The 23,780-nt window shown below is 43.8% G+C and overlaps 1 protein-coding gene across 1 annotated transcript in view; it reads left to right on the top strand.

Annotated features, from left to right (window-relative positions):
• The window catches only part of FBN1 (fibrillin 1), a 217,169-nt gene that overhangs the window by 67,013 nt on the left and 126,376 nt on the right, over positions 1 to 23,780 (top strand). The window contains exons 7-12 of the mRNA XM_087704207.1: positions 1,827 to 2,024; positions 6,288 to 6,413; positions 10,305 to 10,430; positions 21,699 to 21,857; positions 23,125 to 23,271; positions 23,511 to 23,516. Coding sequence (XP_087560333.1) covers positions 1,827 to 2,024; positions 6,288 to 6,413; positions 10,305 to 10,430; positions 21,699 to 21,857; positions 23,125 to 23,271; positions 23,511 to 23,516 — 762 coding nt within the window. The remainder of the gene's footprint in view (positions 1 to 1,826; positions 2,025 to 6,287; positions 6,414 to 10,304; positions 10,431 to 21,698; positions 21,858 to 23,124; positions 23,272 to 23,510; positions 23,517 to 23,780) is intronic.

Raw genomic sequence — 23,780 nt, 5'->3', positions numbered from 1 at the left:
TTGCAGCCCTGACATAGTGCCTCTGGCGAAGAAATAGCCTACGCATTGCTACCAAAAGGCACATCTGCTGATCATTAATACTACTGTACCAACCCTTCTGAACAGCCCAGATTTCTGGAGCTTGCTCAAAGTTTCCCAAATGGGCTGCCCTATGCCAAAAAACGAGAGATTTCACTCTCATGACAAATTGACCCAACGAAAGAATGGTGCTGCAACCAAATTATGGTAACTGACGGAATTCAGAAGTGTTGGATGTCGTGGTTTGGCCCCATCTGCCACGTAGCCCCAGGCTGACTCTCTTCTTGATTGTTCTGGATCCATAAGCCTTTCGAAGTAGGCCAGTTCAACAAAAAGAGACTGCAGGAAATCCAAGAATGCTGTTTTATTGCTGCAGGATATAATAACAGAATCTCGAAAGCTTCTCCCCGTCTCATTCTTATACTAAACAAAATCAAGGCAGGGGTTGCTTTGATTTTCTTTCTCATGCGTCCTTCCATCTTGGGACTGCCTAATCTCCCGCCTGAACCCCCTCTTTAATGGTTCTTCTACAGCAGAGGTCCCCAACTTTTTCATCCCTGAAGATTGGCAGCGGTGGGCAGGAGAATGAGGGTTTGAGCACAAATGGAACTTTTGCACCCTTGCCCACTGCATGTGTGGCCCAGTTCCCAATGGTCCAGAGCAGTGGTGGGATTCAATTTGTTTTTACTACCGGTTCTGTCGGTGTGGCATGGCTTGGTGGGGCATGGAAGGGGAAGGATACTGTAAAATCTCCATTCCCCTCCCCATTTCAGGGGAAGGATACTGCAAAATCCCCATTCCCTCCCCACTCCAGGGGAAGGATACTGTAAAATCCCCATTCCCTCCCCACTCCAGGGGAAAGATACTGCAAAATCCCCATTCCCTCCCCACTCCAGGGGAAGGATACTGCAAAATCCCCATTCCCTCTCCACTCCAGGGGAAGGATACTGCAAAATCCCCATTCCCTCTCCACTCCAGGGGAAGGATACTGCAAAATCCCCATTCCCTCCCCACTCCAGGGGAAAGATACTGCAAAATCCCTATTCTCTCCCCACTCCAGGGGAAGGATACTGCAAAATCCCCATTCTCTCCCCACTCCAGGGGAAGGATACTGCAAAATCCCCATTCCCTCCCCACTCCAGGGGAAGGATACTGCAAAATCTCCATTCCTCCCCACTCCAGGGGAAGGATATTGCAAAATCCCCATTCCCTCTCCACTCCAGGGGAAGGACACTGCAAAATCCTCATTCCCTCCCGATCAGCTGGGACTCGGGAGGCAGAGACTGGGGGCGGGGCCAGCCAGAGGTGGCATTTGCCGGTTTTCTGAACTACTCAAAATATCCTCTACCGGTTCTCCACAACTGGTCAGAACCTTCTGAATACCACCTCTAGCCTGGAGATTGCTACCAGTCCACAGACTGGGGGTTAGGGACTCCTGTTCTATACCTTTCCGAGGTCATTGTCTCGGTGCAAAAAAGGAAAAGAAAGGAAACAGAAAGTCTGCAAAGAGAAGAGTTTCCAGCTGCCATTTCCTCATTTGCAATATGACCTATTTCTGAACTGTGATTTGCCTTTGCCCAATTTAAGAGACTTGATTTATTCACAGGCTTTGGCTACTCACTAGCTCCAGTGTCTCCGTCTGGGATTAGTAGGACCAGATCTAAAAAAAGAGCGATGCGCCAGACTAAAGGCTGACTAATGAATATTCGAATCCCCCACCCTCTGCGTAATTCATCCCATTCATCCCTCACCCTCTGCGTAATTCATCTCAAGCTCCCTACTGACGTGGTTTCCTTGTTGTAATTCAGATTACAGGACCGGCCCGTGCTTCACCTTGGTGACCAACCAGATGTGCCAGGGGCAGCTCAGCGGGATCGTGTGCACCAAAACCCTCTGCTGCGCCACAGTGGGAAGAGCTTGGGGTCACCCCTGTGAAATGTGCCCAGCCCAGCCCAGCCCTTGCCGAAGGGGATTCATCCCAAACATCCGCACAGGAGCTTGTCAAGGTAAGGTGCCTCACAATCTTTCTTACACGGCTCATCCTCGACCACAACAGAGCCCGACATTTTCGTTGTTAAGCAAGATGGTCGTTAAGTGAGCCTGACCCCATTTTGCATCAGCTGTTAAGTGAGTCACTTTAGTTGCGAAGTGAATCATGTCGTCATTCAGCGAATCCAGTGGTGGGTTGCTCTTACTGTCGGTACTACCGATACACTGCATTGTCTGTTTGTGCACACGCCTGACTTGCGCTGTGTCCGCGTGCGCAATCCACCGCCCCCTGCGACAACCAGCTGATTGTTGGGGCTCGCGCAGGCACCCCACGCTGTGCCCACATGCGCAATTTTCCGTTTGCTGTAAAAACAGTTATAGAGCGCGGGCAGGCAGGCGGGCCAAGAGAGCCACTGTACAGGTACGCTCTACTGATACAGCTGTACCGGGCTGTACTGGCAGCAACTCACCTCGGAGCGAATCTGGCTTCCCCATTGATTTTGCTCACCAGAAGCGGGCTGGGAAGATTACAAATGGTGATTTTACATGCAACTGTCATAGCTACATGCCAGTTGCCAAGCGCCCAAATGTTCATCATGTGACCATGGGGAAAGCTGCTACAGTGATAATGTTATGTCCTCGACTTGCGACTGGCTGCAAGTCCTTGACATATGACTGACAGCCCGGCAACCAAAGGCTCGTGCCTATTGGCTAAGGTGCACTAGGCTGGAAGCGGGCATTTCTGCTGTTCGCTATTGGTTGCCCTGTTTGACAGCTCCTGTATAAATAGCTGTCAAGCAGGGCATGGTGCTGAATTGTATATAGTTGTGTTTACCCTAGTTCTTGTCAAAAAATGCTGTTCCTCGTTGCCTCAGCTGTCTGTGCCTCATCTGTCCTCACAGTATTTTACAGATAAGTACGGAAATGGGCCTTACGTCTCTTTTTCAGGGCTGTTGTAACTTTGCACGCTCACTATGTCAACGTTCCAAAGAAAAGGAAAACTCATTTATTGGATACATCCTATTGGCACAACTGGTGGAAACCGACTCTGAAAGTTCTGTGGTTTTCACCAGATTAAAAAGTAAAAAATTCCCCCTTCCCCCAAATCATCCGTCACATTGTCCAATGAAGGTGCTGGCTGGTTGTTTGGTTACTCTGCTCCTCCTCTCCCCAGCCATCTGTTGGGATGTCCTTGGTTCTCACGGGAAAACTTTTTGTTTTGACTACAGATCCCTACTTAGCTATTTCCACCACCCCCTCCCTGTCCCTCCTTGTTCCCTGTGGCAATGCTGAAGCCACAAAGATGGCTTCATCTGGGTTCACTTCAGGGTCGACACACTGAATGAATGGTTGTAATAGCAATAGCAATAGCAGTAGACTTATATACCGCTTCATAGGGCTTTCAGCCCTCTCTAAGCGGTTTACAGAGAGTCAGCATATTGCCCCCAACAATCCGGGTCCTCATTTTACCCACCTCAGAAGGATGGAAGGCTGAGTCAACCCTGAGCCGGTGAGATTTGAACCGCTGAACTGCTGATCTAGCAGTAGCCTGCAGTGCTGCATTTAACCACTGCGCCACCTCGGTTGAGGACTACCTGTCTCTATTTCAAGAGGGCTTCATTCAACATCCAAAGACAGTGTTACACAAAAGAAGGCACAGAAGCCGTGGTTAGATCTATTATTATTAAAAGGTATAGGCTCCCCTCGCACACATGTGCTAGTCATTCCCAATTTTAGGGGGCAGCACTCATCTCCGTTTCAAAGCTGAAGAGCACCACGAAGATGCCTCTGTGGTCATGTGGCCAGCATAACTAAACGCTGAAGGTGCACGGAACACTGTTACCTTCCCACCAAAGGTGGTCCCTATTTTTCTACTTGCATTTTTAATGTGCTTTCGAACTGCTAGGTTGGCAGAAGCTGGGACAAGTAATGGGAGCTCACTCCGTTACGCGGCGCTAGGGAGTCGAACCGCCAAACTGTCGACTTTTCTGATCGACAAGCTCAGCGTCTTATCCACTGAGCCACCACATTTGATTAAGTCTACTCTTTTTTCCCCATGTCCTCAGTTCCTGTAGCAGTGGTGGGATTCAGCCAGTTCGCACCTATTCGGGAGAACCGGTTATTGGAAGAAATCTCCTTTTGTTTTTTCCCACTTTACAGGGCTAATCCTGTAAGGAAGGCAGGAAGGAAACATTCTGGTGTTGTTTCCAGCCTAATTTTGATTGCCCTGCTTACAGAAACTGCCTCTCCAGTTAACCCTTATTACATTGTAAAAGCTAAGACGATGCGCCCATCAACGTGAGTGACGTTGAGTTGGCCATGCCCACCCAGTCACATGAACACTGAGCCCCGCCTACCCAGCTGGTCATTAGGGCAGAGAATCGGTTGTTAAATTATTTGAATCCCACCACTGTCCTGTAGGTATGAAAGTCTTTCACCGTAAGGTTCCCACATTTCATAACTTCACTGCTGAAAACCTACTACCGTCAAAATCCCTGAGTTCTTAAGGCAAACAAAAACTTGTTGGTTATCCAAAGAGCCGAGGTGGCGCAATGGTTAGGGTGCAGTACTGCAGGCCACTTTAGATGACTATGATCTGCAGTTCAGCGGTTCAAATCTCACCAGCTCAAGGTCGACTCAGCCTTCCATCCTTCCGAGGTGGGTGAAATGAGGACCCGGACTGTGGGGGCAAGTTGCTGACTCAATTTGCTAAAATAATTTGTAAACCGCTTAGAGAGGGCTGAAAGCCCTATGAAGCGGTATATAAGTCAAATAAATAAATAAATAAATAAATAAATAAATAAATAAATAAATAAATAAATAAATAAATAAATAAATAAATAATAAATCCTGCAAACCTTCCAGGTTTTCTTTTTTATGTCCCCCCCCCCCCCAAACACGCTAATAAAGCCGTTTTCCCAAACCTGGAGACGACTCTTTTAAGATTCCTGGGTTTAAAAAATCAGCCTATTACACAATATGCTAATTGAAATCCATTTATGTTTGATTTTTTGAATCGCAAGATGTGCCAAGATGCCTGAAGTCTGTGTTGCCGTTGAAAGTCCTTACCCTGCTTTTTTGGCTTTCATTTCGAACACATCCAGCTGTATAAATTCCTTTATTGTCTGAACGTCTGGCAGGAAATAGGAGAAAGTTAACAGGGACAGCAGCTATGTGCTGAATTGATGTGGGCTTAATATTCTCAAGATCCTGTCTCTCTGAAGGAGGTTTTATTTTATTTTTGTGTGTGCAAAACCTACCTCTAACATGTCCTTTAACGAGAGACGGTAATTTGTGGGTGCAGAAAAGGTGAAACGATGATGCAGAACATCCTGCATTATTGTTGTGAACCCCAAATCTCTCTCAGGGGAATTCAAGAGCCCAAATTGTTTTAGAAAACATCAACTCTACTTTAGCACAGTGGTCTCCAACCTTGGCAACTTTAAGACCTGTGGACTTCAACTCCCAGAGTTCCTCAGCTTTGCTGGCTGAGGAACTCTGGGAGTTGAAGTCCACAAGTCTTAAAGTTGTCAAGGTTGGAGACCACTGCTTTAGCATACACGCACACACAAAAAACAATTTTTGAGTGACTCTCTACAGCTGCAATAGCTCTTCAAAACTACATAAACAGCATGTATACATGTATACTCTCAGGAAACAAATACTGTGGGGGGTAAGATGCCCATAAAATCCCTCAGGGTGTGTATTCTGTTAAGATACAGCCTGTTGTGCCTTAAAATGGCTTCTACTGTCCAGCGCAGTGGAGTTGTCATGGTAATGGTTTCACAGTACTCCACAAAGTGGCTCCCTCTGGTAAGAGGGAAAAATCCAACATTAGAAATTACATTTGGTCCAGACATTTCCTCCTTATAAATAAATATCTGGGCAATGCCAGGTTATCGGCTAGTCCAGGAATAAAACAGAACCCTCATTAAAATGTCAAGTGTTATTCTTCAGTAGAACAAACATAAATGTACCTTTTTTTTTCCTCCTTGAGAAAGTATTTTATAGGGCTACACTTACCTAAAAATGGTTTGGAAGAGCTGTATCAAAATCTATGGTGCCTCATTAAAGCAGCTGTGTCATTTTTCAGAACATCCATATAAAAACATGGCCACTTCTGAATCTTTGCTGGGGGGGAAAATGCACAGCCATAATGTTAATAATTCACGAATCTGTCCCGAGGAAGAAATCCAGTGCAGGATACAGAAGCAATGAATGTGTGTTTTGTATCTTGATGGGCAAACTAATGATGGTGTTCTTTTTGTTTTGCCTGATAGATGTGGACGAATGCCAAGCTATCCCTGGGATTTGTCAAGGAGGAAAGTGCATTAATGCAGTTGGATCTTTTGAGTGCAAATGCCCAGCTGGACATAAGTTTAATGAAGTGACACAGAAATGTGATGGTAAGTCTTTTGGAGCTTCCCCGTGGAAAGATAGAAAACTTCACATTCAGTAGGTTTTCCTCCATCACTTGGCAAAAAAATTAATTCATTCATGGCAAAATAAGCATTGAGATGTTTCCATTTCATGGAACTTAAAAACTGTCATATTTTTTTGATTCTTAAATATGGATGTTACATTTTTACCAAGTTTTGCTGTGCCGAAATTTTGGTAGCTACTCCCACTATTTCCCAGGATTCTTGGCTTACTTAGCATTAAGAAGTCTAATAGTATGGCCATCAGTGGAGCTATTTAGATGTTATCCTTGAGTGAACTGTTCATTGCAGTGAATCACAACAACACACATATAAAAAAAACAAAACCCAAACCTTTTTAAAGTAGTAACACAATTTGTCCTGAATGTAATGCCTAAGATTCTGGAGATTGGCTGCTTTCGACCGTTAGGACTTATTTTTAAACGTTAACTAAAACAATCATCTTTACACAACAACTACTTTGTCATTTTTATTTTGTCTTATGTAAACCAATTTGCAAAGAATTTGATCCAGACAAATAGAGTTTTCATGCTGTCTGCCAACGATGTTGGCCAAAGGGCAGCCAAGGGGTAGGGACGTCTTAACTTCTCAAACATCACTGAACTGTTTCTTTTCGGACATCCAAAATGCAGACCCGTTGCTGGAATTTTGAACCAACGCAATCATATTTTCAGAGCAATAGTCTTGTAGACTGCAACTATATTTAAGTTCTTGTAGGCTGGATAATGTAAGGAATAACCAATTAAAATTTAAGAGGCACAGCATTTACCCAGAGAACTTCAAGTTGGAATCAATGGACGTCCTGTTTGAAAACTAGGAGTACGTTGAACAACAATCAAACATCGTTCAGTAAGATAGTCTCTTCCCGTGTATTACCCTTCCTAAGTTGTTTAGCAGGTAGAAGTGCCAATCGCGAGTCATTAGACCTTCTGAAGCAACTTTTTAAAAGTGCTCGGCGAAAACTCAAAAGGGAAACCTCAGTTCAAGGGACTTTGGTGTTAAGAGTGGGCGATTTTTACTTGATGTGATTACACTGCAGCAGAACAGATGTCCTTTTCTTTTGGAAGCTGCAATTGTGAAAGTCGAACTGCAGAAACAAGGGCTAAAAAAAAACACCTGTCCACTATTAAAGGGGAAAAGATTTGAGAGAATTGCATTTTCAGTCCGTGGTTGATGGCCATGCTACCTTTCGAGCCGAGGTGGCACAGTGGTTAAATGCAGCACTGCAGGCTACTTCAGCTGACTGCAATTCAGCAGTTCGACTGTTCAAATCTCACCAGGCTCAAGGTTGACTCAGCCTTCCATCCTTCCGAGGTGGGTAAAATGAGGACCCGTATTGTTGTTGGGGGCAATATGCTTACTCTGTAAACCGCTTAGAGAGGGCTGAAAGCCCTATGAAGCGGTATATAAGTCTAACTATTGCTTGCTATTGCTTTCCCAACAGGATCACATTAGACCTCTCACTTCCCTGAATGCAAAGTCCAGAATTGTGTAGCGCCATCATCTCATTGCCATTTCAAGCGTGTTCCAATTTTAACATCAAAGATAAACGCACGATTCTTATCGATTTCAACACTCACCTTTTCCTATTCCAGATGACCTCAATCCTTGGAAGAATTAATAAATCCTGGAGACTACATTGGTTTAAGCCATCTGGCTAGCTTTGGAAGATGACTAACCTTTTGGTGCAAAATACATCATTCTAAAAATTTTAGAATTAGGCGTGGCAAGATCTGTTTTATGGCTTAAGCCACAGAAAAGACATCTGGATTAGGGATAGACAACACGATGCTCTCCATATCTTGGGTTTACTTTTTGTGAGAGCATATCAAGGAGCAAGGGATTGTTGGAGTTGTGCTCTGAAATATTCTAGAAGGCACCAAGTTGTTTATTCCTGCTCTGGGATCTCCCCACACATACACATCCCCAGTTCTCTGTGCCTAAATCTAGCACAAAGGAAAGGATAGACTTTCTGAATGGTGGAGATGTGTTGAGAAGAATATCCAAATGTTGTCCATGCAGATAGAGAATTCGTGTAGCCACAACACATCAGGAAATAGTCAAGTTGGAAGACTTTCAGCTAGAAGTCAAATGGATCAACTAGGTTGTAACGCCTGAAGTAGCCCCTGTAAATACAGTTTAGCTTCTGCCAAGAAAGACTAACATTTGAGGGCATGTTCTAAAATCCAAATTGCATTTCTGTCCATTCTTAGGCGCAGCCAAAGACTAAGCGATCTTGATGGGAAGATTTACCTTTCTTGCTGGTAAATCCAAAATGTTCCAAAGAATTCGTGATGTTTACCAAAATCTTTCCCTATTAGTCACCCATTAAGTTTTGATTAGCAATCCTTGGTGACAAGCAACTCTTATTACAGGCCCTGATTTTGGCAACCTACTAATATTTGTGAGGATAATCAGCAAAGCTGTGAGACTTTTTATGTGCTTCTGCAAAATGTCACTAAAAAGCCATTGGATGTTTTCTTCCTGAATGCCATATAGGAAGGACTTTCAGCACCCAGGATGGATCACATTCCCATAAAAATTTTCAAAAATGAGAATAAAATAGTAGATTGTGGAATGTTTGATAAGGATATTGGTAAGAATTCTGAATAACAGAGGGGAAAGTCTATTGCCGTGAATAGATTAATTTCAAGTATTTTATCTGTAGTGCTTCTGTTTACAAAAAAATCTGGCTTAACTGAAAGCAAAATCTCCAGACTTCAGCATAGAACCGAGTCTAAGCCAATGTATCAATGTTTATATTAGTATTGACATTAATATAAATACCGTTGTCCTCATTTCAAGTGCTCTGCATTCATTGATGCAAAAGCTAGTAAAGCTAATGATTTTTCAAACCTTAGCAACAAAACACCAAGACTATCATGGCCATTAAAATTATGTTTGGAGGTTTAATTTGTATGTTATTTGCAGGCCCTTGAAATCTACAATGATAGATCCACCCTTTGGTTATTTCAGTCCTAGAAACAGGAGATCTATGTGTTTGTCCATCCATCCATCCATCCATCCATCCATCCATCCATCCATCCATCCATCCATTCTGTGTGATGACTGATCTTCAGTTTTTGTAGATAATTGTTAATGCAACAGGCATTAGATTTTTCGGTGGTGTCTCTGTTTTCAGATAATTCAGCTAAACCTGTTTTGCATGTACACTGAGAGTTTCTGCACTGGAGATAAATGCCTTGCATGTGTGAATGTTGACACTTGGTCAATATTTCTACTTCTACAGGGGTGGGCTTCAAAATTTTTAGCAAGGGGTTCTCTGCCTAGTTGCTGGGTGGGCGTGGCCATGGTAGTCAGCCTCCTGTATCATGGCGGTGGCAGCGGGAGTTTTTGTTCTTCCTGAGCCTTTCCTCAAGCCTCCAGGAGGGTGAAAATGGCCTCCCCAGGCTCCGGAGCCCCCCTGGAGCCATTTCTGGCCTTCCTGAACTTTCAGTAGGCCCGTTTTCCACTATCCCTGAGCATCTGTGTGCACCCTGCACTTACCTGCATCCAAAACTGGCTGTGTGGGAACTCCTGGGAAGAATGGGGTGGGCGTGGCCAGCCAAAAGTGGGATTTGTGGGTTCTCTGAACTGCACAGAATCTTAGCTAGAAGTTCTCCTGAACCTCTGTGTACCCCCAGCAGCCCACCCTGTTCTACTCTATTATTTCTATGTGTCTATATGTCTCTCCTCTCCTCTCTTCCCCTCCCATCCTCTTCTCTGTTCTACCCTTCCTCACCTCACCCCATCCATCCTATCCTGTCTTGTCCTATCCTGTCTTGTCCTGTCCCCTGTCCCTTGTCCCCTATCCCCTGTCCTGTCCTATTCAAATCATCCTTGTTTTTAAATCCATAGATATCGATGAATGCAGCACCATTCCTGGCATCTGCGAAGGGGGCGAATGTTCTAACACCATCAGCAGTTACTTTTGCAAATGTCCCTCCGGTTATGCCACAACCTCAGATGGCACCGGTTGCATTGGTGAGTAAAGAATTGCAAACATGGGTGTGGATATGGGCAAGCATGTTGGAATCCAGCTCTTTGAATCCAAGAAAGAGACACAGACATTCGCAGAAACATGACGTTCATATTTTTCAAGGCATCAAAGGATTTCCCTGAAGTTAGCTTTTGTAAAACTGTTACTCATCTGTAAATTCCTTTCTGAGAGTTTATAGGAGGGAAAACGTCTTTCTGCTTTCTCCAGAACAGATATTGGCCAATCCTGTTTGCTTTAAGGAAACAGCTCTCTTTGATTTGGGTTTGAAGTTGTGTTTCAAAACTCCATGCCTTGAGATCCCGTGCTCATTTCCCATTACTTCTAAGTTCAAGCAGCACATGTAATTAATTAAAAAGCACCCCCCTCCAAAAGAATCAAACAGTTTCCTATCAATCCAACATCTGATATACATTTGGGCATCTTTCTTGGATTTTTCAAGAAATGACCACACAATTTGGTCATTCACAATAGGATCCTTAGTCATAATTAATATTCTCCTGCTAAGGAACATGGCTAAAATACTTTTTAAAACTATTTTCATTTCAGCTAGCATTTCCTGATAGATATGTGCATTAAAAAAAGTCAGTGGCAACAGGGAGCTGCATACTATATGTCTACAAGAATGCAATTTAGCTTGATTTTGCCTGTGATGTACTGGAAATACAGATATAATATGACAAGGGGGGAAAAAAGTAATCGGAGATTGAGGGCAAAAAGTAAAGAACTACTCTCTTTGTTAAAAAAGAAATGAAGGAGGGAGGGAGGAAGGGAAAGGAAGAGAGAAAGATAGGAAGGAAGGAAAGAGAGAGAAAGCAAGAAAGGAAGGTAGGAAGAAAGAAAGAGAAAGGAAGGAAGGAAGAATGAAGAAAGGAAGGAAGGAAGAGAGCAAAGGAAGGAAGGAAGAAAGAGGAAGGAATGAAGGAGGAAAGGAAAAAGTGGAAGGAAGGAAGAAGGAGGAAAGAAAGAAAAAGAAAGGAAGAAAAAGAAAGGTTAGAAGAATGCAGCCCTTATGGCTCTTTTTTCTTTCTTTTGTTAAGTCTGGACAATTTCTGTGTGTTCCTGTTTGAAATACAATACCTTTTCCAAATGCAGGTTTTTACATATCTCTTCATGTCAGAAGGGGTCACTTGAGGGGAAAATGCAGAACAAAACTGACATGGACTAGGACCAATCGTATAAATCTTATTTTTTCCTTAGAAATCTGGAACACATTTATTTTGGGAGGTGATTCATTCTGGATGCCTTTCTAAAAAGGTTTAGGGTAGTATTTGATGTCTACTGTAGTTTGGACCTCACAAGAGTACGGTATAATGCATTTTCCCCAAAATGTTACACGTACAACAACAACAAATCTTTTGCTCTATATAGAGTAACAAATACATTTATGTTTACTTATTCTTGAAGTGTCAGCACTTGGAAGTCTAGACAATACATCTTGTTGGCAACTTGTGATATGATGCTAATCACAGCTTCAATCATCCCATCTCACCTTTTTCAATTAACACCATGCCGATATTCTTGGAGAATGTCAGCTAGGAGGCTTTATAATTTTTTTAAAACTTCTTATTAATGCACATTCTCTCTTTTATTAATTGCATTTAAAACAACGTGTTTCATTGGTTTTGTCTTTGATCGAAATCCATTTCCTTGCCCTTCTCCTTTCCTAACACATATAGACTGGGTGAAACCAGGCTTAATAGGAGTAACTGTGGAGAAGGATCTTGGAGTCTTAGTTGGCCACCAGTTAAATATGAGCCAGGAGTGTGCAGCGGCAGCCAAAAAAGCCAACGCAATCGTAAGCTACATTAATAGAGGGATACAATCAAGATCAAGTGTGGTACTAATACCATTCTATAAAGCTTTAGTAAGACCACGCCTAGAATACTGAATCCAGTTTTGGTCACCACACTATTAAAAAGATGTTGAGACTCTAGAAAAAGTGCAGAGAAGAGCAACCAGGATGATGAGAGGACTGGAGACTAAAACATACGAAGAATGCTTGCAGGAACTGGGCATGGCTAGTCTAGTGAAGAGAAGGACCAGGGGAGACATGAGAGCATCCTTCCAATATTTGAGGGGCTGCCATAGAGAGGAGGGGGCCAAGCTATTTCCCAAAGCACCCGAAAGCCAGCCAAGGAATAATGTATGGAAACTGACCAAGGAGAGATTCAATCTAGAAATAAAGAGAAATTTTCTGACAGTGAGAACGATCAACCAATGGAATAGAAGTTGTGGGAGCTTCATCACTGGAAGCTTTCAAAAAGTGAGTGGACTGCCATTTGTCAGAAATGGTGTAGGGTTCTCCTGCTTGGGAAGAGGGTTGGACTAGATGACCTACAAGGTCCCTTCCAACTCTGTTAGCCCGGTAAACAGCCCTAGCATGCTGCTTGCACATAGTAAGAGCTGTCACCCTTATAAAGAGTTTGTGAACCCTGCTATTTAAACATAGGCTTGAATGCATTTAGGACCATATTCCTGTTTTATATGAGAGCACAGCTAGCCCAAACTATCAGGAATTAAAATCGATCCTTGACCTAAAGACTCATCTAATAGCAATAGCAATAGCAGTAGACTTATATACCGCTTCATAGGCCTTTCAGGCCTCTCTAAGCGGTTTACAGAGAGTCAGCATATTGCCCCCAACAATCTGGGTCCTCATTTTACCCACCTCGGAAGGATGGAAGGCTGAGTCAACCCTGAGCCGGTGAGATTTGAACCGCTGACCTGCTGATCTAGCAGTAGCCTGCAGTGCTGCTTTTAACCACTGCGCCACCTTGGTTGCAATCTCGGAATTCCTAAAAGACGTGGGAAGGAATGTGCCCCAGCCTTGTGGATGAACTTGCAAAGAATGTTTGGAGATATTCTCTGTCCTGGTTTAGCAGCTTTTTTGGGGGACAAATGACCTTTCTCAAGCCACGTCTTCGGTGTCAGTGCAAAGTGCATTTCTTGTAGAATTCAAGCTTAGCTCATTTCTCGCGACAGCTGGAGGACTCAAGTATTTTAATGGAAGAGCTGGATATTACAGTAAGGACAAGAAACTAGTGAAAGTGTTACATATTCCAGACCCCCGAGCCATTCATCATTTCAGCAACGTTTCTCAAGACAAAACATGCTTACCCTCGGCCCATTCCCCGCAGCTAGCATCTTCTACATTTGCAGTATTTCAAAGATGCTCGCCAAAAGCCACAGAACTGGGCACCGAAACCTGTCTGGAATCAGTCGCGCTAATGTTAGTTCAACAATCTCTCTCCCCCCTCCCCTCTCCACTCTTTTTCCTTTTTTGCCGTTTTCTATGCCTCTAATTCAGCTGTAAAGCTCTTTTGGCCCCTTCTCGGGTTTGATTTCAAAACAGCCCTTTTCCGTTTCCTGTTCCACATCAACCCATATTCTCAACCGAAACATCTCCCCCCCCCCCAAAAAAAAAAGGTTTTCTGAGTACAATCTGGGATGGGAAGCCACTTTTCTTGCAGGAATGGGTAGGTTCTTCAGAAACAGCTCCATCCTGGAGCAAGTCGGACAGGAAAAGGCTTGGATCTGAGACAGACAGTAGATTTTTAAGGCAGGAGATAGGAAGCAAATCCTGCTGTGAGGGTAATTCAAGGATGAAAAAGAGCATTCCGCTCAGAGTTAAATCTCAGTTCACTGCTCTTCTTCACCCCATGTGCTTAGTCAGTGTTTACTTCCCTCTTCTGCTGCCCTAGTTTGCTTGTCTTTCACTTCTTCCCCTGGATTCTTCTCTCCCTCCCTTCCACTCCTTTTTAAGTTGGAACGATCACCAAATCCATATGTTGAAATTGGATTTCGCTCCACCTCCTGTTAAAAAAAAAAAGGCTTCCAATTACAGCTAGCCCCCAACTTACAACACTTCATTTAGGGAACCGTTCAAAGCTACAAAGCCACTGGAAAAAAGTGATTTTTCACTCTTACGACCGTTGCAGCAGCTCTGTGGTCACACGATCAAAAGTTGGTACGCTGGGCAACTGGTTCATATTTATGACGGTTGCAATGTTCCCGGAGTCATGGGATCCTCTTTGGCAAGGACCTTCTCATCGGCAAAATCCATGGGGGAGCCAGATTACCAACAGGGTTCCTAATTTTATCAGCTGCGGGGATTCACATAACAACTTAATTGAGAAAGGTCATAAAGCGGGACACTTAATAAATGTCTCACTTAACAACAGAAATGTTGGGCTCAACTACGGTGGTAGGTCAAGGACTAACTGCACAGGTGAATTTTTAAGAGCAATTTTGAGAATACTGATTTAGAATAGAATAGAGTTGGGAGGGACCTTAGAGGTCTTCTAGTCCAACCCCCTCCTTAGGCAGGAAACCTACACCACTTCAGACAAATGGATATCCAACATCTTCTTAAAAACTTCTAGTGTTGGAGCATTTACAACTTCTGGTGGCAAGTTGTTCCACTGATGAATTGTTCTAACTGTCAGGAAATTTCTCCTTAGTTCTAGGTTGCTTCTCTCCTTGATTAGTTTCCACCCATTGCTTCTTCTCCAGACCTCTGGTGCTTTGGAGAATAGCTTGACTCCCTCTTCTTTGGGGCAGCCCCTGAGATATTGGAAGACTGCTATCATGTCTCCCCTAGTCCTTCTTTTCATTAAACTAGACATACCCAGTTCCTGCATTGTTCTTGCTGGCTTTTCACCTGTAGCATTTTGATGATGGATGATGATGTTATCCATAAAGTCATCTCTTGCTCTTTGCGATTCTATGGGCCTGATCTCTCCACATCTTCCACCTTCTTTACACTACTTCTTTGAGTTGATCGATGGTCTGGCTGGTGTCGGCTTTGATGGTGTCCAGCCACCATGTTTTTTATTGGCTGGTTTCCTTTTACTGCTAACTCTTCCAAACATAATGGCTTCCTCCAGTAAATTCCTCCTCATGACATGAGCAAAGAAACTGAGCTGCGGTTTCAGGATTTTTGCCTTCCGGTCAGTGGTGAGTTTCAAAAATTGTTCAAACCTACTCTGTGGGTGTGGCCTCCTTTGTGGGAGTGGCTTGCTGCCCATGTGACTGGATGGGAGTGGCTTGCCACCCATGTGACCTGATATGAAGATGCCGACGACACTTGTCAGAACCACCTTAAATTACCTCACACACAGCACTGGCATGCATAAGAATACGATGTAAACTTGTTTTTTAAAAGGCACCTTTGGTTTGTGTGAAAACAAGAGCCGAGGTGGTGCAGTGGTTAGGGTGCAGTACTGCAGGCCACTTCAGCTGACTGTTATCTGCAGTTCAGCGGTTCTAATCTCACCGGCTCAAGGTTGACTCAGCCTTCCATCCTTCCGAGGTGGGTGAAATGAGGACCCAGACTGTGGGGGCGATATGCTAACTCTGTAAACCGCTTAGAGAGGGCTGAAAGCCCTATGAAGCGGTATATAAGTCTAACTATTGCTAACTTCAACACACGCAATGTTCTGATGGCACCACAAACGCAGTAGTCATCCTTACCTTTCACAGAGGCACTGAGTTTTATAAATAGGAGCATGATAGTGTAGAATAATCATATCCAAGGACCAGTGGTGGGTTTCAAAAATTTTTGGAATCTCTTCTGTAGGTGTGGCCTGCTTTCCGGGTCCACTGGTGGAACCTCTTCTAACCGGTTCGGTAGATTTGACGAACCGGTTCTACCGAATAGGTGCGAACTGGTAGGAACCCACCTCTGCTTCCGGTGACTTGTCCCCTCTTATGTGTCATTTTAATGTTGACTTTTGCGGGGCAGCTGTGGGTTGATGGACAGGATTAAATGAAAACTTACTTGACTGGGTACAAGGACTAGAGTTTTCTTGATCTATAGCTTTAGATGAAAGGTGAACAGCACATAATCTAATCCTTCCTCGGATTAATACATTCCAGAGCCAGTCATATTTACTACCAGTCCATGTCATTTAGAGTTTCGCCTGAACTTGTTCTATCATTTTTTTTTTAAGTTTAAGCGTTTTACTCAAAATAGGTGCTTTTTATAAAGACGGCTAAAGAGACGTTCGCAAAAGTGTGAAATTTGATGGATAGAATATTCCGAAGTGTGAAAAAAATATAAAATCATTTTGGATGGAAATTGAGATGGGCAGATGAATTCCCCGTTTTTTCTTTCCTAAGTGCAGTCATGCGTTCATGTAAAAATAGCCCTTTCTTGCTGCTTTCCATGACATTCTCATGTCTGGTTTGCAGATAACGTCGTAATTTATTGCATAGCTTTGAATAATAATATGAATTGAGCAACATTCTCCCGTGTGCTTTTTGCTCCATGAAAATCTACTTTAAACGTCTCTTTTACACACACACACACAGAAACACACACAGACATAGAAAGATGTACCACGCCTACAGATACTGCTCCTAAGATTAAAAAGTTTTGTTGCCCCATTCATACCTAAACCCTAAACTTTAGTATCCAAAGATATAATGCATTTAGGGGAATGTCTGCCTACCCTATATTTATGTGGTAGACCCACCAACTCAATTTTATTTGAGTCACTGGCTATTTTATTTGAGTCACTGGCTATTTATTTGGAGACGGTTGTGGTTGTAAGTTGGGGATTGACTACCTGTGTTGTTAGTTGTGAAGTAGTGTCCGACCCATTGCGATTCCATGGACAATGTTCCTCCAGGCCTTCCTGTCCTCTGCCATCCTCTGGAGTCCATTTAAGTTCACGTCGACTGCTTCGGTGACTCCATCCAGCCACCTCATTCTCTGCCTTCCCCTTCTTTTGCCCTCCATCGTTCCACGCATGAGGCTCTTCTCCAGGGAGTCCTTCCTTCTCATTAGGTGGCTAAAGTACTTGAGTTTCCTCTTCAGGATCTGGCCTTCTAAAGAGCAGTCAGGGTTGATCTCCTCTAGGACTGACCGGTTTGACTGCCTTGCAGTCCAAGGGACTCACAGGAGTCTTCTCTAGCACCATAGTTCAAAGGTCCAATTCTTTGGCACTATCTGTACTCTGTGCCATATGCTAAAGAGTTGCATAAATATGCTAAAATGCTTGGGTAGGCATAGTCAAAACAATAAAAATGTCTCTAGATTGTGAGAAGTATATTACATTAATTCCGGAACTGATGCATCAAATTAAGATACGAAACTAAAACCCAAATTTTGAATCTGCAGGGATTCCATATAGCTTGGTTCCAGGTCAGAAACCTCTGTTACCTGGATTTGAGAATAAATCAAGAATTGTTTGCCCCCCAAATTTGCCATCTGCAGCATTTAATATAGGGATTCAGTGGCTCAGTGGCTAAGATGCTGAGCTTGTCGATCAGAAATGTCGGCAGTTCGGCGGTTCGAATCCCTAGCACCGCATAATGGAGTGAGCTCCTGTGACTCGTCCCAGCTTCTGCCAACCTAGCAGTTCAAAAGCACGTAAAACTGCAAGTAGAAAAATAGGAACCACCTTTGATGGGAAGATAACAAGGTTCTATGTGCCTTCGGCGTTTAGTCATGTCGGTCACATGACCACGGAGATGTCTTCGGACAGCGCTGGCTCTTTGTCTTTGAAACGGAGATGAACACTGCCCTCTAGAGTTGGGAACAACTAACACATATATGCGAGGGGAATCTTTACCTTTACCTTTATCACATAATATAGGCAGTTTTCTCAAATCTGACATTTTGGCCCTATCTTCCCGGGAAGGAAAATCACTTGGGTTTGACACATGCTTTTCCAGAATGATGAACACAAAGCACTGCAGATTTTTCTTCTAGAAAATATATATATAAAATAAAAATCCCAGTCTGGGTGTTCATATCCTGCTGTCTCTTACACTTCCAGGAATCCCTCGGTCTTCCGGCTTAAATTTTTTTGGTAACGGTGGCTGCCAGAATTGGCTTCGGTATCTGTCTTCCAACTTTTTTTTTTTTTTTGAAACTTCAGTATCTTTCTTCCGATTTCTTTTTTTTAAAGAAAAACTCACAGATTTCTTCCAGCTATAGGAGTATGAAAAAAAAGATTGTATCTTGTAAGACGAGAAGGGCCAGCTTTGATGCTTTCTGCGTGACTGTTTTGTGTCTCGCTTTTTAAAGGTTTTCCAAATTGGGTCCTTTGGGTTTCGTATCTGTCTTCTCCTGCAGTCTGTGTTTTGTCTTGAAGAGGGGATATTAGAAGGAGGACAATCCATTCTGGATGCAGAAAATGCTGCTCAGCACACAAGGAGGCCTGGCAGTTGCTTGTCCCAGAATGCTTAATTTAATTCATTATTCATTCGCTTCCTTTCTTCCCATTAATACAATACAATACAATAGCAGAGTTGGAAGGGACCTTGGAGGTCTTCTAGTCCAAACCCCTGCCTAGGAAGGAAACCCTATACCATTTCAGACAAATGAAAGCCCTTCATGGTATTGGACCTGGGTACTTGAGAGACCGCCTGCTGCCAATTACCTCCACTAGACCAATCAGATCCCACAGACTAGGCCTCCTCCGAATTCCATCCGCCGGCCAATGTCAACTGGCGACTACCTGGAGGAGAGTCTTCTCTGTGGCTGCTCCGACCCTCTGGAACGAACTCCCCGTGGAGATTCGTACCCTCACCACCCTCCAAGCCTTGCGCATAGCCCTTAAAACCTGGCTGTTCCGACAGGCCTGGGGCTAAAGCTTCGTCGCCCCCTTTCAAATGGTATGATTGTTGCGTTTTTTAACTATGTACTGTTCTGTATTGTCGTTAAACTGTCTGTATCCCCCTTTCCCTTCTTTGAGTTGTGAGCCGCCCTGAGTCCCCTTAGGGAAAAGGGCGGCATACAAGTGAAATAAAACTCGAACTCGAAACTCGAAATGGCTATCCAACATCTTCTTAAAGACTTCCAGTGTTGGGGCATTCACAACTTCTGGAGACAAGCTGTTCCACTGATTAATTGTTCTAACTGTCAGGAAATTTCTCCTCAGTTCTAAGTTGCTTCTCTCCTTGATTAGTTTCCACCCATTGCTTCTTGTTCTGCCCTCAGGTGCTTTGGAGAATAGCTTGACTCCCTCTTCTTTGTGGCAATCCCTGAAATATTGGAACACTGCTGTCATGTCTTCTATCATTGTAATTCTTCTTGCTGTATTTTATATTTATGCTCGGCTCTTAACCACAGTTGAGCCCAAAATCTCTGTGCTTAAGCGAGACAGCTGTTAAGTGAATTTCGCCCCAGTTTACGACCTTTCTTGTCACAGTTGTTAAGTGAATCACACCAGTTGTTAAGTGAGTAACTGAATTTGGCTTCCCCACTGGCTTTGCTTGTCACAAGATCCCAAAGGGGGATCTTATGACCCCGAGGCACAGCAACCGCCATAAATATGAGCCAGTTGTTTAGCACCCAAATTTTGATCATGTGATCACAGAGATGCTACAATGGTCGTAAGGGTGAAAAATGGTCATAAGTCACTTTTTTCAGCGCCATTGTAACTTTGAACCAGAGGTGGGTTTATACTGGTTCGGACCGGTTCAGCCGAGTAGGTAGTAACTCGCCCTGCCACGCCCCCGAACTGGTTCTCTTGGTGGCGCTGTAGGGGCCGCCATCTTGTTTCTTGCTTCTGCACATGTGCACATAGCGCGTCCCTAAGCAAACCGGCAGTAGCAGAGCCGGAATCCACCCCTGCTTTGAATGGTCACTAAGTAAAATGTTGTAAATTGGGACTATCTGTATTCTTTTTCACGAATATCCCAGGTATGCTTTCAACGTAGAACTGGTCCAATGCTCTACGTATAACTCTCTTTTCCTTTAATTTTAAATTAATCTGACTTGAAATTCCTGGGGAGATTTTCAGGCAAAAGTTCTATAAAGCCATTGACCTGCATCAGTTATTAAAATTAATAGGGAATCCATAGTTCTTCCTTTTGCCTTTCCTGGTGGTGGTGGTGGTGGTTCTTCTTCTTCTTCTTCTTCTTCTTCTTCTTCTTCTTCTTCTTCTTCTTCTTCTTCTTCTTCTTCTTCTTCTTCTTCTTCTTCTTCTTCTCCTCCTCCTCCTCCTCCTCCTCCTCCTCCTCCTCCTCCTCCTCCTCCTCCTCCTCCTCCTCCTCCTCCTCCTCCTCCCACAAAACCCACTAAGGAGAGGGTAGAGCCTAACCGTATAATCTATTTTGATTGGTGGGGATAGGAACATTTTCTGAAGGAACCAGTGTAAAACCTTACGGCAGTAAATCATAGCCAATGAGGTTTATCTGAGTTGCAATTATTGCAAATTGAGGCTAACCAAGGCCCAACCAAATTTTTGAGTGGCATTTATGGAAGAGTAGGACAGAATCCGGAAATTTTTTGCACGAGTTGGGGAAATGAGACTTTTCTTCCACTTTTCCTTCAACCTTCCTGCTTCCTTCCCTTTAATAACAATACAGAGTATTGTGGAAAGGAAATTTTGGTCTTACATAAGCAGGAGATCCATTACCAATAAGATTGGCTCCTTCAGGTGATGACATGGGTGTTTGACCTGAAGGCCAGACAGGGAATAATAGATGGAAACTGAACAAAGAGAGATTCAATGTAGAAATAAGGAGAAATTTTCTGACAGGGAGAGCAATCAACCAACGGAATAGAAGTTGCCTTCGGAGGTTGTGGGAGCTTCATCACTGGAGGCTTTCAAGAAGGGACTGCCATTTGTCAGAAAGGGTGTAGAGTCCTCTGCTTGGGCAGGGGGTTGGACTAGATGACCTACAAGATCCCTTCCATCTCTGTTAATCTGAATCTATCTAAGATGATCAAAGGCCTAAAGGCTAAAACATATGATGAACGGTTGCAGGAACTGGGCATGGCTAGTCTAGTGAAGAGAAGGACCAGGGGAGACAGGAGAGCAGTCTTCCAATATTTGAGGGGCTGCCATAGAGAGGAGGGGGGTCAAGCGATTTTCCAAAGCACCCAAAGGCCAGACAAGAAATAATGGATAGAAACTGAACAAAGAGAAATTCAACCTAGAAATAAGTAGAAATTTCCTGACAGTGAGAACAATCAACCAACGGAATAGAAGTTGCCTTCAGAAGTTGTGGGAGCTTCATCACTGGAGAGTGAAGAGACTGGACTGCCATCTGTCAGAAATGGTGTAGGGTCTCCTGCTTGGACGGGGGTGTGGTGGGGACTAGATGACCTACAAGGTCCCTTCCAACTCTGTTAATTTGGGATATAATTTGTATCGAGGTGTGAAGAGACTCCTGGGTGTGATGGGGAGATTCTCCATTGAATGGGACAGATGTATAAGGGAAGAAATACTCTTTATCTCTTTATTTTTCAAGAATTGAAGGATGTTGTGTCCATTTTTTTCTCTCTGGAATAGATGTTCGCCCGGGATATTGTTTTACTTCTCTCACCAACGGCCGGTGCAACAATCAGCGCCAGCAAGTGCTCACCAAAACCCAGTGCTGTTGTGACACAGGACGATGCTGGTCTCCAGGAGCTACCACAGCCCCAGAGATGTGCCCCATTCGTGCTACTGGTATGGAACTCGTGACGTGCCATTTAAACTTATAAAACCAGGCGTTATTCTTTGAAGGGCGGGGGTTCTGCTGTAGGGAAATGCAAAGTCCTAACAATGACTTAAGCTAAGACATCTCTACAGTCCAGAGATGAGGAAACACAATTCTCCAGGGAGAATGGGTTGATTTTCATTGCAAGGTAGACCCATTCTTTCATGCGTTGTGACCACTTTTGGGCTTATAGCGGCTCTCTCGTGAATCAGACAACGTTATTAAGTTAATTTCTGATTTACTGTTGGTTTCCTACAATAACGGGCTTTTCCTCTCATTCAAACACTCGATCAAAGGTAAGAAGGCTAGAAATGAGTACATTTCCCCAACGGAGAGACATTTTGGTCTACTGGTTGAGGCACCAGGCTAGAAAATGGGAGAATAAGAATTCTAGTCCCCACCTTGGGCATGAAAGCCAGCTGGGTGACTTTGGGCCAATCACCAGGAGACTGTGAGTTCTAGTCCCATCCTTAGGCCTGAAAGCCAGCCGGGTGACTTTGGGCCAATCACCAGGAGACTGTGAGTTCTAGTCCCACCTTAGGCCTAAAAGCCAACTGGGTGACTTTGGGCCAATCACCAGGATACTGTGAATTCTAGTCCCGCCTTAGGCCTGAAAGCCAGCTGGGTGACTTTGGGTCAATCACCAGGAGACTGTGAGTTCTAGTCCCGCCTTAGGCCTGAAAGCTGGCTGAGTGACTTTGGGCCAATCACCAGGAGACTGTGAGTTCTAATCCCGTCCTTAGACATGAAAGCTGGCTGGATGACTTTGGGCCAGTCCTTCTCTCTCTCTTAGCCCAACCCACCTCACAAATTTGTTGAAAATAGGAGGAGGAAGGAATATTAGGGATGTTTGCTGCCTTGAGTTATTTATAAAAAACGTAATAAAGGCAGGATAAAAATAAATAATAAAAAAGACTCTTTAGCAACAGAAATATTCAAGCCCAGCTGGACGCAAACATGGCAGATGGTTTTCGTTTAGAGCATATTCATAACTCAGCCAATGTGTTTAACGGTGAATATTAGTCTCTAATTGGCTATAATCCAGGAGTGCCCAGCCATGGCACGTTTAAGACTGTAGACTTCAACTCCCAGAATTCCCCAGCCAGCACGGCCAGCTGGGGAATTCTGGGAGTTGGAGTTCACAGATCTTATAGTTGCCAAGGTTGGAAACCCTTACTATCAATATAAAGCAATGGTTGGTCATTCTTGGATGAATAATTCTGTGTTTTCTTTCAGACGAATTCCGCAAATTATGTATATATGGCAGTTTGCCAGGAACGATACCAGACATCGTACCAAGACCATACCCTGATTTTCCAGTTGACCCCTACCCACCACGACCATTCCCACCAGACAGAGTTCCTCCTTCTCAGAGAACCCCACGTAAGACTCAATTTAAATAATTCCTTTTCTCCTGGTTTAAGCCTTTCTTCCATCTTGTTTGTGCTCTTGTCAAACTTGAACATGGGGCGCTACTTAACAAAATGAAATTCAAGGGCGAAAAAAAGGGAAGGTCTTACATTTAGGCAAGAAAAACAAAATGCACAGGTACAGTATAGGTGGTACCTTGCTCAACTGTAGGAACTGTGAGAGGGACTCACTTTAACTCACTTAAATAGGAGCCAGCCGTGTGCAGCAGCGGCCCAAAAAGCCAACACAGTTCTAGGCTGCATAAACAGAGGGAGAGAATCAAGATCCCGTGAAGGGTTAATACCACTTTATAAGGCCTTGGTAAGGCCACACTTGGAATACTGCATCCAGTTTTGGTCGCCACGATGTAGAAAAGATGTGGAGACTCTAAAAAGAGTGCAGAGAAGAGCAAGAAAGATGATTAGGGGACTGGAGGCTAAAACATATGAGGAATGGTTGCAGGAACTGGGTATGTCTAGTTT

The sequence above is a fragment of the Thamnophis sirtalis genome, unplaced genomic scaffold (genome assembly GCF_051295495.1).
Source record: "Thamnophis sirtalis isolate CommonGarterSnake01/CBP01778 unplaced genomic scaffold, rThaSir2_p1.2 scaffold_2, whole genome shotgun sequence".
NCBI lineage: Eukaryota > Metazoa > Chordata > Lepidosauria > Squamata > Natricidae > Thamnophis > Thamnophis sirtalis.
Note: the sequence above shows the minus strand (reverse complement) of the source record. Positions and strands in the feature narration are given on the sequence as shown.